The sequence below is a fragment of the Anolis sagrei genome, chromosome 1 (genome assembly GCF_037176765.1).
Source record: "Anolis sagrei isolate rAnoSag1 chromosome 1, rAnoSag1.mat, whole genome shotgun sequence".
In the NCBI taxonomy this organism is placed as follows: Eukaryota; Metazoa; Chordata; class Lepidosauria; order Squamata; family Dactyloidae; genus Anolis; species Anolis sagrei.
The window spans coordinates 149,005,851-149,020,816 of record NC_090021.1 but is presented as its reverse complement, the minus strand read 5'-3'; the positions used below and the strand labels follow the sequence as shown (position 1 = coordinate 149,020,816).

General features: G+C 36.6%; 1 protein-coding gene across 1 annotated transcript in view; it reads right to left on the bottom strand.

Moving 5' to 3' along the window:
- Positions 1–384: 384 nt before the first annotated feature.
- The window catches only part of CD2AP (CD2 associated protein), a 64,405-nt gene continuing 49,823 nt past the window's right edge, over positions 385–14,966 (bottom strand). Inside the window, exons 14-18 of the mRNA XM_060785256.2 lie at positions 7,656–7,771; positions 5,157–5,246; positions 4,102–4,274; positions 2,631–2,694; positions 385–562 (exon numbers count right to left, since the gene is read on the bottom strand). Of these exons, the coding sequence (XP_060641239.2) occupies positions 521–562; positions 2,631–2,694; positions 4,102–4,274; positions 5,157–5,246; positions 7,656–7,771 (485 nt within the window). The 3' untranslated portion in view covers positions 385–520. The remainder of the gene's footprint in view (positions 563–2,630; positions 2,695–4,101; positions 4,275–5,156; positions 5,247–7,655; positions 7,772–14,966) is intronic.

Sequence of the window (14,966 nt, the reverse complement as noted above, 5' to 3'; positions counted from 1 at the left end):
CCCTCACTGATGACAGGCACAACCGTGTAACCCTGGATAGGAATGTGAAATATATATATCATATTCCCTTTAGCATGGTGGTAAAAGTATTGACTATATAACTACAAGGCTACACTATGTGCCTCCCTATAGACTTTTTAAACAGATTACTTTGCAAAGATATATTGCCTTAATTAAAGCACAGGTCTCTTAAAAATTATACTATAGATCTTCAATAAAAATCTATTTAGAACCCCTCTTCTCTCTCTCTCTTTTAAATACAGTTTCAGTAGTATTTCAAGCAAACCAAGAAAATAAAGGTCTGCTATTCCAGCACAGTAAGAAATAAGGCCTCTCCTATATTGGCAGGAAACAAAACAAAAATATTCATTTCTTCTCTTACAGTCACTGAATATAAGATTAATTTATTCTCTTTTAAAAAATGGAATGCAACAATTTGTTTCTTTGAAATAAAAAGACAAGTTCATTCATTTTTAGACTGAACTCCTGGCACAATAGAGACCCGTGGTCTATAGCTCTTTCAAGATGTTGTGACCGCTTTCTTGAGTTTTTCTATTTCTACCTGTGGAGAACACAAATTGAAATGTTAATAACACAATTAATACTTCTTAATTCTACACAAATTTGCCAGGAATTAAACATATTTTAACAGTACTTATTGAACTAAGTTCACTGTGATATGCCCCACCTACATATACACTACAACCACAACTCTATACATAATTTAACTCCTTGGAAGGAAGGTACTGCTGGAGTCAATTTATTATATAAAATAGAAGCAGACTTCTTGCATATGCTTTCTAAGGAATTTTTAATTTATTTTAACCATTTTAATTTAGCCTGTGGGCTTAGTGGCATTATCATAAGATTTATTCTTATAGAATTACTGTATATACTCAAGTATAAGCCGATCCGAATATAAGCTGAGGCACCTAATTTCACCACAAAAAACTGGGAAAACCTATTGACTCACGTATAAGCCAAGGAGGGGAAATGCAGCAGCTACTGGTAAATTTCATAATAATAATAATAATAATAATAATAATAATAATAATGGAGTAAAATAATAAATAAAATAATAATTGTAATAATAACAATGTTAGAGTAAAATAATAAACATAATAGAGTAAAATAATAAATGTAATAATAATAATAAATAAAAAATAATAAAATAATAATAGAGTAAAATAATGTAAATGTAATAATAATAAATAGAATAAAAATAAATAAAATTAATAATAATAATAATAATAACAGTAAAATAATAAATAACCTTGACTTAAGTATAAGCCGAGGAGGGCTTCTTCAGCCTAAAAATAGGGCTGAAAAACTCAGCTTTTCTCAAGTATATATGGTACTTCACTTGGAATAAATGCCATGCCTTTTTTCATGAGCAAATCCCATTATGGGAAAGCTGACCAAAAACTGAAGAATTCTTTCTTTTTTCTTTTACTTTGGAAATGCCTGTCTGTATATTTTTCTTCCACTGCCTGTCTTTTGCCCTGATTCTGTGACTGTGGTTCTGTTCATTATTTAGAATACTGAGCTTGCCTTAAAACTAAGCATGTATGGGCCGCTTTCTCACCACAATTTTGAACATATCTTAAAGGAGCTACCTGATGTTGATCGAGGCCTGTATATAAGCATACAACACTGGTGTGGAAGTCAATATATGCATACACGTAAACATGTGGGCCAAACTTGGGAATGGGGGGAACAGCTGACAGCTCCCAAATTCTCAAATATTCTTCCAATTTAGTTCCTGATTTTTAAAAAAAATCAGTTCCTCATTTAATTAGCCTCCCTGCCCTCACCTGGGGCTCAAGATTTTTAAAAGCCCCTACTGACCTCTATTGTGAGGAAGGTAGGTTTTGCTCTCTGACAAAAAGCACATGTCAGTATTTCTCCTTCTTCCTTTTATCAAATGCTCATCTTTGCCTTTGGGCAGCAGCAAAAGCAAGGAAAAAAAAGACAACAAAGGAGCCTTTTGCCAACAGCTTCAATGATGTTTTCTAGGTAGCTGCTTAGAGGACAACTAGTAATTCTTGCCCTGAGTGAGCTCTTACGCCCCTTCTACACTAAATTTATATCCCTGGATCTGATCCCAGATTATTCAGCAGTAGAGACTCATATAATCCAGTTCAAAGCAGATAAATTGGGATCAGATCCTGGGATGTAAGGACAGTGTAGAAAAAGTCTAGGGCCCCTTCTACACTACCATATAAAATCCAGATTATCTGCTTTGAACTGGATTATATGGCAGTATAGAGTCATATAATCCACTTCAAAGCAGACAATATTGATCATCCAGTTTGATAATGTGAATTATATGGTAGAGTAGAAGGGGCTTCAGAGTGTCCTGGGAGTAGGGAAATGCTTTGATTTGGACCGTATTAACCTGGTCGAAAGAGAGCTGGCAGTTCAAAAACTACAGTGGCATGGATCCCATGAGTACCATAAGGGTGCATTTACGAGGATGCCTTTATCACAAAGGATCAAGGCAAAGCATCTGAGATCAAACAGTGGGTGCTTTATTACATGCTATCTGGATATTCACATAAATATAAATATTGTAATCCGTACAAAATAAAGCTGACTACTCCTCCAATTTTCTTACTCAAATACATTACCTCTAGGTGGCTACGCATCTTCTTCTCTTCCTCCAATTCTTTTTTTAATTTGTCCAGTTCTCTCCTTTAAAAGTTGAAGATAACCTTAATTAATGCTATCATGTGAAAATTATATCTGCGTGGCTATAATTTATGCACAGTAAAATGGGAGTGCGATTATTACACAGAGGTGACTATTACACTGTGAAATTATATGTGTGTATATATAATTGTGTGTGTGTGTATAAATATATATTGTAAATGAGAAAGTAGTTCATTAGTTAGAAAAAAATCAAGTTCAGCACTGAACTAGAAGCAATGAAAACTCCTACAGTTAGTTTAACACCTCTGCAGCACTGCTTTTAACACCACACATGAGCAACCCAACCAAGTGCATTTTCCAAGCTCTGCTTTGAATAAAAAACCACATACATATACTCTTCCCAGCTCTGTGAACACTTTTGTCCTCACTAATTTTAACATGTGGGAAATTTAGCCCAACCAAATAAAATGGTCTAAATAAAAATACTTCCTAAACTGTTGCTTTAAATTAGTTCTTCCCATTAACCAGTACACCTTTTCGGCAATATTTTCTTTATTTTTTAAATGGCCATATTGCAGCATCTTCTCTCATCTTCAAAATAACCATAAAATTAAGGTAAAGGTTTCTCCTGACATTAAGTCTAGTCGTGTCTGACTCGGGGGTGGTGCTCATCTCCATTTCTAAGCTAAAGAGCCAGCGATGTCCGAAGACACCTCCAAGGTCATGTGACCAGCATGACTACATGGAGTGCTGTTACCTTCCCGCAGAAGCGGTACCTATTGATCTACTCACATTTACATGTTTTCAAACTGCTAGGTTGGCAGAAGCTGGGCTCACCCTGCTCCCCAGATTTTAACTGCCAACCACTGTAGTTAGAATACCCTATCTAATACTGAATCAAATTACAAACCCAATATATGATGTAGGTACAAAACTTACAGTGCTGTCAAAGTGTTATAATTGTGCAGTGTGAAAAAGGCAGAAATTAGCAGCACTACCATATTTAGTGATTGATTATTGATGAAAGAAATACTGAGGCAACACAGTATTTTCTCCTGATGACCACTCGGCCCTGGGAAATTTTTGAGGTAAAGGAAGAGAAGAAAGAGATGGCAAAAGGGCTCTTCCCCAAAAGATCTACAGTAACGGTGCTTTAGGAAGGGGCAACAGCATAATAAAACATTATCTAAGAGCAAAATTCCTATTCTGAGATTGCTCTCCTTGTTCTGCAACCCAGAAAAATCAGGCCTACACGTGTAGGCCCTTATCCTGAAATCTGGGAAAACTAATGATCATTCACTGACTCAAGCAATCACTTCAGTATTAATCCTAGAGGTATATTGTAATAAAAACATGATGACAGTGATAATACAGATGAAATAGCTATGCTGCAAAATGATAATCTTCAGATCCGTTCTAGCTTGGTGAAAAGATGTGAACACTTCTTACCCATGTTCTTTTTTTAATGTTTCTACCACAATTAGGAGGTCAAAGATCTGAGACCTCAGCTCTTCCAGGGAAGGCTTTCCACCTTCATCTATTTCTTGTTTGAGTTTTGTTTCCCCAGAAACAGAATTTGCTTTTGGTATCGAAGACAGAAGTGGTGAAGTAAATACAAACGACTGCAAAAAGAGAGAGAAAAATAATCTAAATAGGAGTTATGGTGGGGAGTGCTGTCACATTTGTTCGAACAAGAAACAAAGTACTTTAAGCATCTGGCACCCTTGTACAGAACAGCAATTTAAAATATTATTTTTGATGATGGACACTATTGTGATTTAAAGCATACTCCTTTCAATGTCCATACAGAGAAAACTGGATTTATTTCAGAGTGTTCTAATTCTCTTCATTCACCTGACATTCACATAATAATAATAATAATAATAATAATAATAATAATAATAATAACAACTTTATTTATACCCCGCCACCATCTCCCCAAGGGACTCAGAGTGGCTTACATGAGGCCAAACCCAACAATACATCAATAAAAACAGCAAACAATAAGCAAATAAACAATACAATTAATATAAATCACATATAGACAAAACACATAGAGATTTAAAAAACTATGGCCGGTGCAAATGTAGTAGTTAAAACTTTAAAAATAAATGCTGGACATGAACAGAGGTAGGATGAATCTAGGAGGAGGATTTAAAACGAGAAGTAGGGGGAGAAACATCACAAATTACTAAAGCACACTTACCAGATCACCAACATTTTAACATGAAAACCAGATTATAAGTAATTATATAATTGCTGTTGAACTACTGAAGACAAGTATGTAACACAGGGAAGGAGGAAGGCTAGTATGAACCCAACTGGGTTGAGGTAAGTACAGTCCTCCAGGGCCCAATAAAGGTTGAAGCCATTGGCAGGTGCCCAAACCTGATGTGTTACTATATCAGTTATCTCATACCAATGAATACAATAATATTTTAAAGATAATCACTAAACCTGTCAAATGTCTTCTTGCAAGTAATACAGACAAGTCAGCATTGTACCTTTCTAATCTCAGATGGCTTTAGTTTGGCACTTTCTTCCTCTTCTTTATGCACCTTCACAGCTTTATCCATGCTTAATGTTTGAGCAGACTGGAGGAGACAAAAAGGTGAAGTAGAAATCAAGCCATATTTGAGAAGTGCATATATGAATGTTATTATGCAAGCTCTACAGATTTTGTCCATCTTTATAACACTCAGCATATTTTGCTTTTATGAGAAACCTGATACTTACAAATTTATTTCTATTCTTTGACTTGTCAACTAGAACTGAAATGACTTTAACTGGGCATTGTTACCATTTGATGTACTCCAAATACTCAATTGTGAAGCTATATAGGAGTCCCTGGTAGCACAGTGGGTTAAACCGCTGAGCTGCTGAACTTGCTGACCAAAAGGTCGGCAGTTTTAATCCAGGGAACAGGGTGAGCTCCCGCTGTTAGCCCCAGCTTCTGCCAACCTAGCAGTTCGAAAACATGCAAATATGAGTAGATCAATAGGTACCTCTTCGGTGGGAAGGTAATGGCACTCCATGCAGTCATGTTGGCCACATGACCTTGGAGGCATCTACAGACAATGCCAGCTCTTTGGCTTAGAAATGGAGATGAGCACCACCCCCCGAGTCAGACACGACTAGAATCAATGTCAAGGGTAACCTTTACCTCTAAGTTATTTTGTGGCACAAAAATTAAGTACACAAAAGCAACCTAGCTCTTCCTTGTTGTCTAAAACCAAGACTTACAGCTTTATCAATAATTATTAAGAATTTCCCTGATAACAAAACAGAATTCAATTAAGAATCTGTGGCAGGGACTGCCAGTGGCTGGTCCACATTTTTCTTCTTTTTTCTTCTTCCTTTCTCCTTCTTTATCTGTATCAACTATTGGCTCAAGTGTTTGTGGTGAACTGAATACTTATACAATCAAAAGATGTCAGCTTGCTTTTGTTAAATTAAAATTTTCCACAATAAAAATATTTTGCACTTTTGCAATGTTGAGTATTTTACACACATCAAGAAGTAACAATGCCAACTGAATCCCATTTCAATTCTAAGTAGTAACACCATTATCCAAAAAGGTAGCCAAAGCTGTGACCAGCAGACTCCAGTGAATCTAAATAATTTGTCTCATCCAGCGATATGCTATCACATATTCTTGCATGTGTCCAAGAACAGAATGTGGGAAACTAATCAAAAATCCATTATGAAGGCATTAATGAAGAGCCTTCTCATCTAAGTTCTTAATACCACCCCCTTTAGGCACACAGGAACTCTGCCTTACTACAGACATTTCTTTTCCCCTTTCTTTAGCGGACCAGCTCTCCATTTCTATTGTTATGAATGAGGGTCGAAACTATCAAACTCCCAAAAAACAAATGACTCCTTCAGCCAAGGATCCTGTCTACATTTTTGGAATATACAAATGGAAAAATAACAAGCAGGGGCATGTTATCTGCATAGGGAATATCAACTTTAGTATTTAAGTCACAATGTATCTGTATAATTCTGCATTTTTCATCAGGTTTGTTCCAACAAGTTATTGAATAGTCTACACTTCTTTCTTGTGATTCAGAATGTAACAAGGTGTTGATTACTTGAAAAAGTTCTCTATGGCAAGGAAATAATAGTTTTCTTCCTGCCAGCACCACACAATGTTTTCAAGTGGAATTTAGTCCAAGTTTGGCTAAACTGGGGATCAGCACAGAATACATCATGTGTCAAATGCAGCCCACTGAAGTGTGGGAAAAATAGACCCAGACTTCATGCTGTTTTACACCCTTGGGTTAGCTCATTCCAATTTTTTTTTTTACTAAGGCTACTTTGGTTGTAATCCCAATAACCTCTGTATCATTAACTTCTACATAGCCCTATATCCCAGAATATCAAGGCAGAAAATCCCACAATATCTGTTTTGAGAGATTGCCCTGGGTTATCTCAGTCCACACTCAGATAATGTGGGATTTCTGCCTTGATATTCTGGGATATAGAAGAGCCCTCAGACCCCTTCCACATAGCTGAACAAAATCCCACATTTTCTGCTTTGAACTGGAATATATGGCAGTGTGGACTCAGATAACCCAGTTCAAAGCAGATATTATGGGATTTTCTGTCCTCAGTTTCTAGAAATCAGGTCTTTATTTGGGCTCAGATGTCTGTTCAGGTGATTTCCTTTTCCAGAGGCCAGAAAGGGTTACTGATGAAATCCTCAGCCGAGGTAACAGCAAATTCACTGAGATCAGGCAAGAAATAATTCTGATCCACAAGATTTCTTATTTACAGCATTTGATGAGTCCATTTTTCAACATCTATTTTACAAAACCATCCATTCCTTTCGGCTGCTTCATGGAGCTGTTATTATTTGTTGTTCTGGTTGTACAGCACTAGTCTTTGATAGAAAAACTGTATATCACTAAAATAATAAGACTTTTCAAGTGAAACCCTTTTCGGGTGAAAACCAAATGCCTAAGATTAATCTAGAAAAAGATAAGAGTTTATGTACTCACATAATTATTGCCATTGAAACGAGCAGGAAGTCTCCTGCCAGGCATCTTTGGCCTATTTGCTGTGGGATGTGACAGGTTTTCTGAGGTAGATATAATGTCATCAAAACTTATGAGGTCTAGGAAAAAGTTGAGAACAGAGCCATAATTACAACTTTGAAGACTCAATTTAGACTTTGAAATTACATTACACTCCATTACAAAATACAAATACATTATTTACATTCCATTACAAAATACAAATATGTTAAATCGGAGATAGCATCAATTAGTTTGAAAAGTAGTTCATATTAATAAAGTACCACCAGAAATGCAACTGAGAACAACACATGCCACATATATTTAAAATTTAGTCACTCAGTTATTTAATTGCCATGTGGCAACTGCACAATAATAATAATGATAATAACTAACCATCACCATGTATTTACTATCAATCTCTCCTTGCAGCTCCAAGCAGGATACAATATCATTAAAACAAAAAGATACAACACAAGATACACATAGATAAAATGCAGCTTAAAATTCACTGATAAATGCAGATAAAATTCACAAGATAAAATTGACTGGGCAGTCTGGCTGGAAGAGATGGGTCTTCATTTGCGTTTTAAAATCTGACAACTAATTTAGCTGTTGAAGCTCTTCTGGCAGGTCATTCCAGAGTCTTGGGACAGTCAATGAAAAATTCCTCTGGGTGATTATTTCCAGTTGGGTTCTGTCTGGTTGGAGTAAATGTCCCTAAGAGGACCACACTGTTTATATGGGAGAAGGTGATCCTGTAGGTAACCTGGACCCAAACCATGGTAGGGTTATAAAGATTATAATCAACACTTTATACTCTCCCCTGAAAATATTTGGCAACCACTGGAGTGACTTTAGTCAGAGTGTGATAGGCTCACTCTGAGATGTTCCTGTAACTAATCTGGCTGCCGTGTTTTGAACTAATTTGGAGTTTCTAAACTTGGTACAGAGATAGCCCAATATAAAGCACATTGCACAAGTCCAACTTGAGGTTACCAGAATTTGTACTACCATATTTAGATCCTCCGATCCTAGGAAGGGGTGTTATATCTACCTGGGCTGACATTTAGAGAGCTGGATCTAGGAGGACTCCCAAAGCTGTTAACACTGTCTTTCTAACTCCATCTAGAACTGGCTGACACATCTCCATTCCTAGGTCAGGAGGGCTAGCAGCACTGTCTTGTCTGGATTCAGTTTCAATTTATTTTTCTTCAACTAGCCCATTATCACCTCCAGGCATTCATTCAGAGGAGTAAAGTTATCCTTAACTAAAGCTGTTTTTGAAGGCATAGATAAAGATATTTGGGTGTAATCAGTGTACTGATAGCATCCTACTCCATTCCTCGGCATGATCTCTTCCAGCGGTTGCATGTAAATGTTAAAAAGCATTGGGGATAGAATGGCCCTTTGTGGGATATCTCATAACATCTCCTTTTTTTGAGGAGCAAGTATTCTCAAGCACCGTCATCTGGAGCCTGACTGAGAGGCATGGAGGAAGCACTGCAACAAAGTGTCTTCAGTCCCCCACCCCCAGCATTTCAGAAAGATACCAAGGTTGATGGTATCGAACACTGTTGAGAAATCTAGAAGCACCAACAGGAACACACTCCCCCTGTCAATGTTCATTCACCAAGGTGGCCATAGCAGTCTCAGCTCCGTATCCTGCTCTGAAATCAGTTTGAAATGGGTCAAGGAAGTGTCATCCAAGACAGGGTGGAGTAGGAAGGCAACTGTCTTCTTAATCACCTGGTCTGTAATTATTAAGGTACAAGGGATCTAGAGAGGACTTTTTCAGCAGTGGTCTAACTACTGCTTCTTTTAACAGGATGCAAAATTCACTTCCCTGAGAGATACAGTGATAATGTGCTATATTTGAGGATTGAACTGCATTTCCTTCTTAGACAACAAGCCAAGAAACCAGAGGTTATGGAAAGAAAGTTTCCTCATTACTTGCTCCAGCAGTTTGTTCACATCAACAGGACGTATCAATTGAAACTGATCCAGTATAATCCCATTCAAAGAGGTGCTGAACAACTCTTTAGCAACTTCTGCTCCAATTACAGTGTCTAAGTTGGCTCTTATGCAAGCAATTTTACCTACAAAATGTTTTTAACGGCACCACAGTGAGCGATTGAAGGTCTTAGAAATTGATTTGGAGGGGCGGGTACCTAGTTTAAACCTTTCACAACTCTGAACAACTCAGCTGGACATGAATCTGCAGGAGCTATATGTGCAGAGACGGAAGTTTTCTTCACTGCATGTACTGCCACCTTACAGGGACGGAGATGTTATCTATATTGTGTCTTGTTACATAGAAGTCGGGTTTTCCACTATCTGCACTTTAGTTGCTCTTTCCATTTTGTTTCCCTGAGAGTCTCTGTATACCAGACAGCCTGGTTAGTAACATGTCAGAGAGGATGCATTTTGAAAAATGAATTCAAAATATTTCCTTGATGGCATGATATATCATTACCAGTATCTTTAATTGAGTTTGAAAATGAGCTGGTTTTTTTCTGTTTTAATATTGATAAGAAACTGTGATCTTAATGTCAGTTGATTTTTCTCTCTTCCAACCTATAATCATTTCTACTGCCCCACCAGAACACTAGTATCACTTGACTCCAAATCTTTGGATTGTAGCTTCATTTAATTTTTAAGAACATGGTAACAAGACAGAATTCTGCCGTACTTCAAATGATAGAGTGAAAGTTCTTCCTTCAGCATCATCACCTACAAGAAAATGATCCACCATACCACTACGCATCTAAATTCATCACTCACAGTGCAGAAATAGAATAAAATGGTTGTTGATGTCATCAAACATAGGTCAGTGATGCATCATCAAGCTGATGATGCTTCGCTTTTGTACTGACAACAAAGCTTGAAAACCATTTGATAGTCATCTCAAGAAGCTATCTCATTCAGGAGAACTTGGAATCATATAGCCTTTTCTCCACAAAAGAGTTTTGAGAGTAACCAGTAATTAATACTAGTAAGGTTCTGTAATTAATAAGGCTTTGTAAAGAGCAGTTGATACCATTCCTCTCCCACAGGAAGGCATTAATTAGCTTTTAATTAAGACAATTAATCCATCTAGTGAATCCCCTTTACAGGGCAAAGACTGGTAGCCAGTGACACGATCAAGAATTTTAGCTCTCGGCAACTAAACTTAACTCATTAAAGAGAAACAATTGGTATTCTTTTAATATCTTACAGGCAGTACTGTATTTGATCTATCTACCTTGAGGCAAATACAAGGTATTTTATCTTTGAAATGTCTGGTAAATGTATTATGCTCTGAGAATATGTTGATAGAACGTGGCGAGATGATTTATAAAGTAGAACCAAACAAAGCCCAGTTTTTGACTGTGATAAACTTCCTATTTTAATATTTTTCAATTTTCTTACAATTTAAACAATGCACCATGAGCACACACTGTTGTTATAGTGTATAGGTATACCACCTTTTTATCAGTAGAAGAGAACACACTTTTAAACATGTAAATCTGCAATACTTTAAAACATGAAAAATAAAGGAAAAGAAGTCCTAAACAAAAAAAGTCATCCTGTTTTGGACCACTGCAATCTGATTCTTCATTGAATCAGATTGAAATAATTTGGTTCTGGCAGAACAGCAGAGTTTGATTCAGACTACGATTATAGGAGGAGAAAGGTCAGGATAGTTCCAACATGGTCACATGACGACAATGCAAAGCTGGTTTGAAGTCTTCTACCAAGGCTACTAAAGTCCTGCATCTCTTTGTAGTCGTAGTTGTTTTTAAAGCTTTTAATAACAGATAGAAAGAAGGTTTGAGGCAAGCATTTGTTGACTGAAGCTTGGTCTCTCTGAGTTTTAATTTCTGGTCTTTTGATTACCATAATCCATTGCTTGCCTTTCTTGTTTTCTGGAATAGTATTGTTTATGAGTGTGTGTGTCTTTTTTATGAAGCAAACCAACTCCTTTTTTCACATTCTACTACTTTAATTGCCCATAGTTGTTAGGTAACTGTTTTCCTTTGTAAGTGTGATTTTTTTTAAAAAGAATTTCTCGAATTATTTTTATGCATGGGTGCATACATTGATGTATGTGATGTAAATTTATTTATTTATTTATTTACTTTATTTGTATACCGCTGCCAAAGTTATGCTGCCAAAAACTTTAATTGACAAAGCACATATAATATTATTTCATTGCATGCATAATTTATACTGTGAAACAAAACAAAACATGAGTATTTTATGCTCATTTGGGTGAGCAAGCAAAGCATAAAATTTAATTTTCACAGTTCTCCTAATTTATTAAACACATGTAACATATATTTTGAGGATTATTATTTGTGTTAAATTCAATGCAATCGAACTGATGTAATATTAGCAACACCGACATTAGAGAATGAATGCAAGCATAGAAAACATTTTCTTTTTAGCATAATCAGACTATTTGTCTCAAAATCTATCTAAGAATCTAAGTATGATACTTTAGCATGTCAAACTGAAAATAGAAGCAATCTATTAGGCTACATCTAATACAGAAAAAAACTTAGCAACCATGGATGAATGAACAATCATTAAATACTATGGAAGCAATCCTGGATTAGGCAGAGCTCTAAACATGATATGTGTGTTGGAGATGCCTCCACTCCCAGCTCCATTTGGATGCCTCTTCCTTAGCTACTCCTAGAGAATAAATCGACACTAGGGCCTCTCCTGTAGCCCGATTAAAACCCTAGTTGAAGACTATAGCGAAAGGCCTGGTAGAGCTTTTGTCCTGGCATGTCGCTTTAACCTGAGGCCCATGTGAAATATGCAAAACCCACTACCATTGTGGATGGCTAATATAAGTTCATTAATCAAGACAAATTTTGGTGGGGGGAGAGGGGGAAATACTCCCTTACTATTCACAGTGTAATTTCTTTAATGGAATGATGTGTCAAAACCATCCAAAAATTACATTTTGTCATCTAACACTGATAGCAAAGACATGAAACACAGAAAACTAACTTGCCAAGGAAGAGGTGTTCAAATAAATACTTTACATGTTAAATGTTAATTCTATATTAGATATGGGTTAATTAATACAGAATTAACTTAGAATCAAGAACTCACACATGGTACAAAGAATGTGGATTGCTATATATAGAAAGTCATCTTACCAAAATGGAGAAGGGAAGGGTAATTTCCTGACACGTAAGAAGGGAAATATGTCAAGCAGGATAGGAAACAAAATCTGGAAAGAAAAGTCAAGGAGAGGAAAATCTAGAGAAGATTCTGGACAAAATATCGTGCAGGAGAAGAACATTTTTGGAATATCAATACTACGTTCAACCTAGCAACATATCCTTTGCTACGAAGGGACTCCCATAAACGGCACTGAATCTTAATTTTTATTTTTCAAAACCAAGTTGTGAGTGCAGAAATAAAATAAAATCTGGTCATAACTAGAACAAGTGCAACAAGTATAAGCAGATTTCCAATTTGAGACTTACTCATGGGAATATCAACATGTGGCTGACAAACTGGATGCTAGCATTGTATGACATAGGGGCCTCAGGTCTGGACAATCTGGACATTTTTATGCTGGTCCTGTGGGCATATTTTGAGGATTTTGGACCAAATTGATGCCAGTTTGAAACTTACTCACAGGAATACCAAGAGTGAATTTAAGATAGCAATTAAAACTAAAAATTAGTAATTATTATACAGAAAGGTGACTGTAAAACTACATAGTAAAGTCAACGTATGTGTGACTCTCCATGATTATCTTTTCAAAACCACAATGTAGCTCCTGCTGCCAAACACTTTTGCTTGCAGCAACAGTTCATAAAACTGCAATCATGCTTGATGGCTGGCTGCTGCTAAGTTTAGGCCTCATTATGAACAAGTCATGGATGAAAGGGAATATGCTTATGTTGTTCACATGCATGTTCTTTTGCCCATTGTTATATTCAAACTTGACAGGAGGGAGACAGTAAAGCTTATTTCTCTCTCTGCAGCCAAAGAAGAAAACTCAAAACCACATATATCTCCCCGCCTCTGTATTCATGCGAGAGAGGAACCTCCTACCAGGTTTTGACATCACCAGCAATCGACCAAAGGTCATGGTTTGTCATGCTGGAGGAGAAAAAAAAAACAACACTTGGCAGCAGGGCTACAGAACTCTTGCTTATAATGACATGCAACTTCACTGTACTCTGTGACCAACTAGTGTTCTGTTTATAGTTAACTGTGGAGGAATGACAGGTTTCTTGGTGTACTGTATAGTTTATTTATTTTTAATGTTGGAGTAAAATAATCTTAGCAATTTTAAAAAGAAGCCAATTTGAACTCACTACATCATATGGTACAGTCAATTAATGCAGAGGGAATGGTAGAGAGAACAGCTCAAGACCTATATGCAACTTTAGGTAAGGAGAGCAGAAATGGAATCAAGCTGGCATTAGCACCTTAGTCTGAATCCGATGATAGATCCAATTCACCTCCTATTCCTTTCGTTGCCTCTTGGAGGTATACTTGGAGGTTAAGATAGGGTTTCCAGACCGAGAGACCAACTCGGTCTGGAATATGGGATTGGGGCTTCATTTGGATTGTTCACAAAGATGCTAAAGTAGTTGTCTTTGACTGAGAGGCAGAATCAGAAGCAAGATGCTAACAGCTAAACTTGAATAGTTTTGAACAATCCCCTAATTCGTAGAGCACTTTCCAAACTGTGTGTCACAACACATTAGTGTGTCACCTGACGTTTGTAGGTGAAATAAGTACTAAATCATATATATTTTAAAATATGAATGAAAGTTTTTCATGAGGTATATTGTGCCTCCATAAATTTCGTTATTACAATTTACATATGTGTTCATATCTCTTATAAGGGGTTGGTTTAACCTCTGGTTTATTAGTAAAACTGAATGACTATGGCATGAAATGATGTATGTTCAAAAATAGTGTGTCACCAATATGAAATGTTTGAAAATATCTGTTCTAAAAATATATCTTTATTGCCAGGTGGACTGATGAACCAGAAGCAGTTGGCTTCAAAGAGTGAAGTAATAGCAAGCCATTACTTATCTCAATGGAATTGACCAAAGCAGACAGGATTTGCTCATAGAGAAAACCCCTAAGTTCAGCTAAGCAGGTTTTATATGAGTGTGGAATAAAAACCTTGCAGCGGACGTAAGACCCCAGATTATGGCATTCTCTGAGGCAGAATAAACCAGAAGAGTGACCAATCCATTCAGATGTTTTTACTCTGCAGAAGATAAATCTCTTGAAAGAGCTGAATCAAGCCGCAGAAGGTCA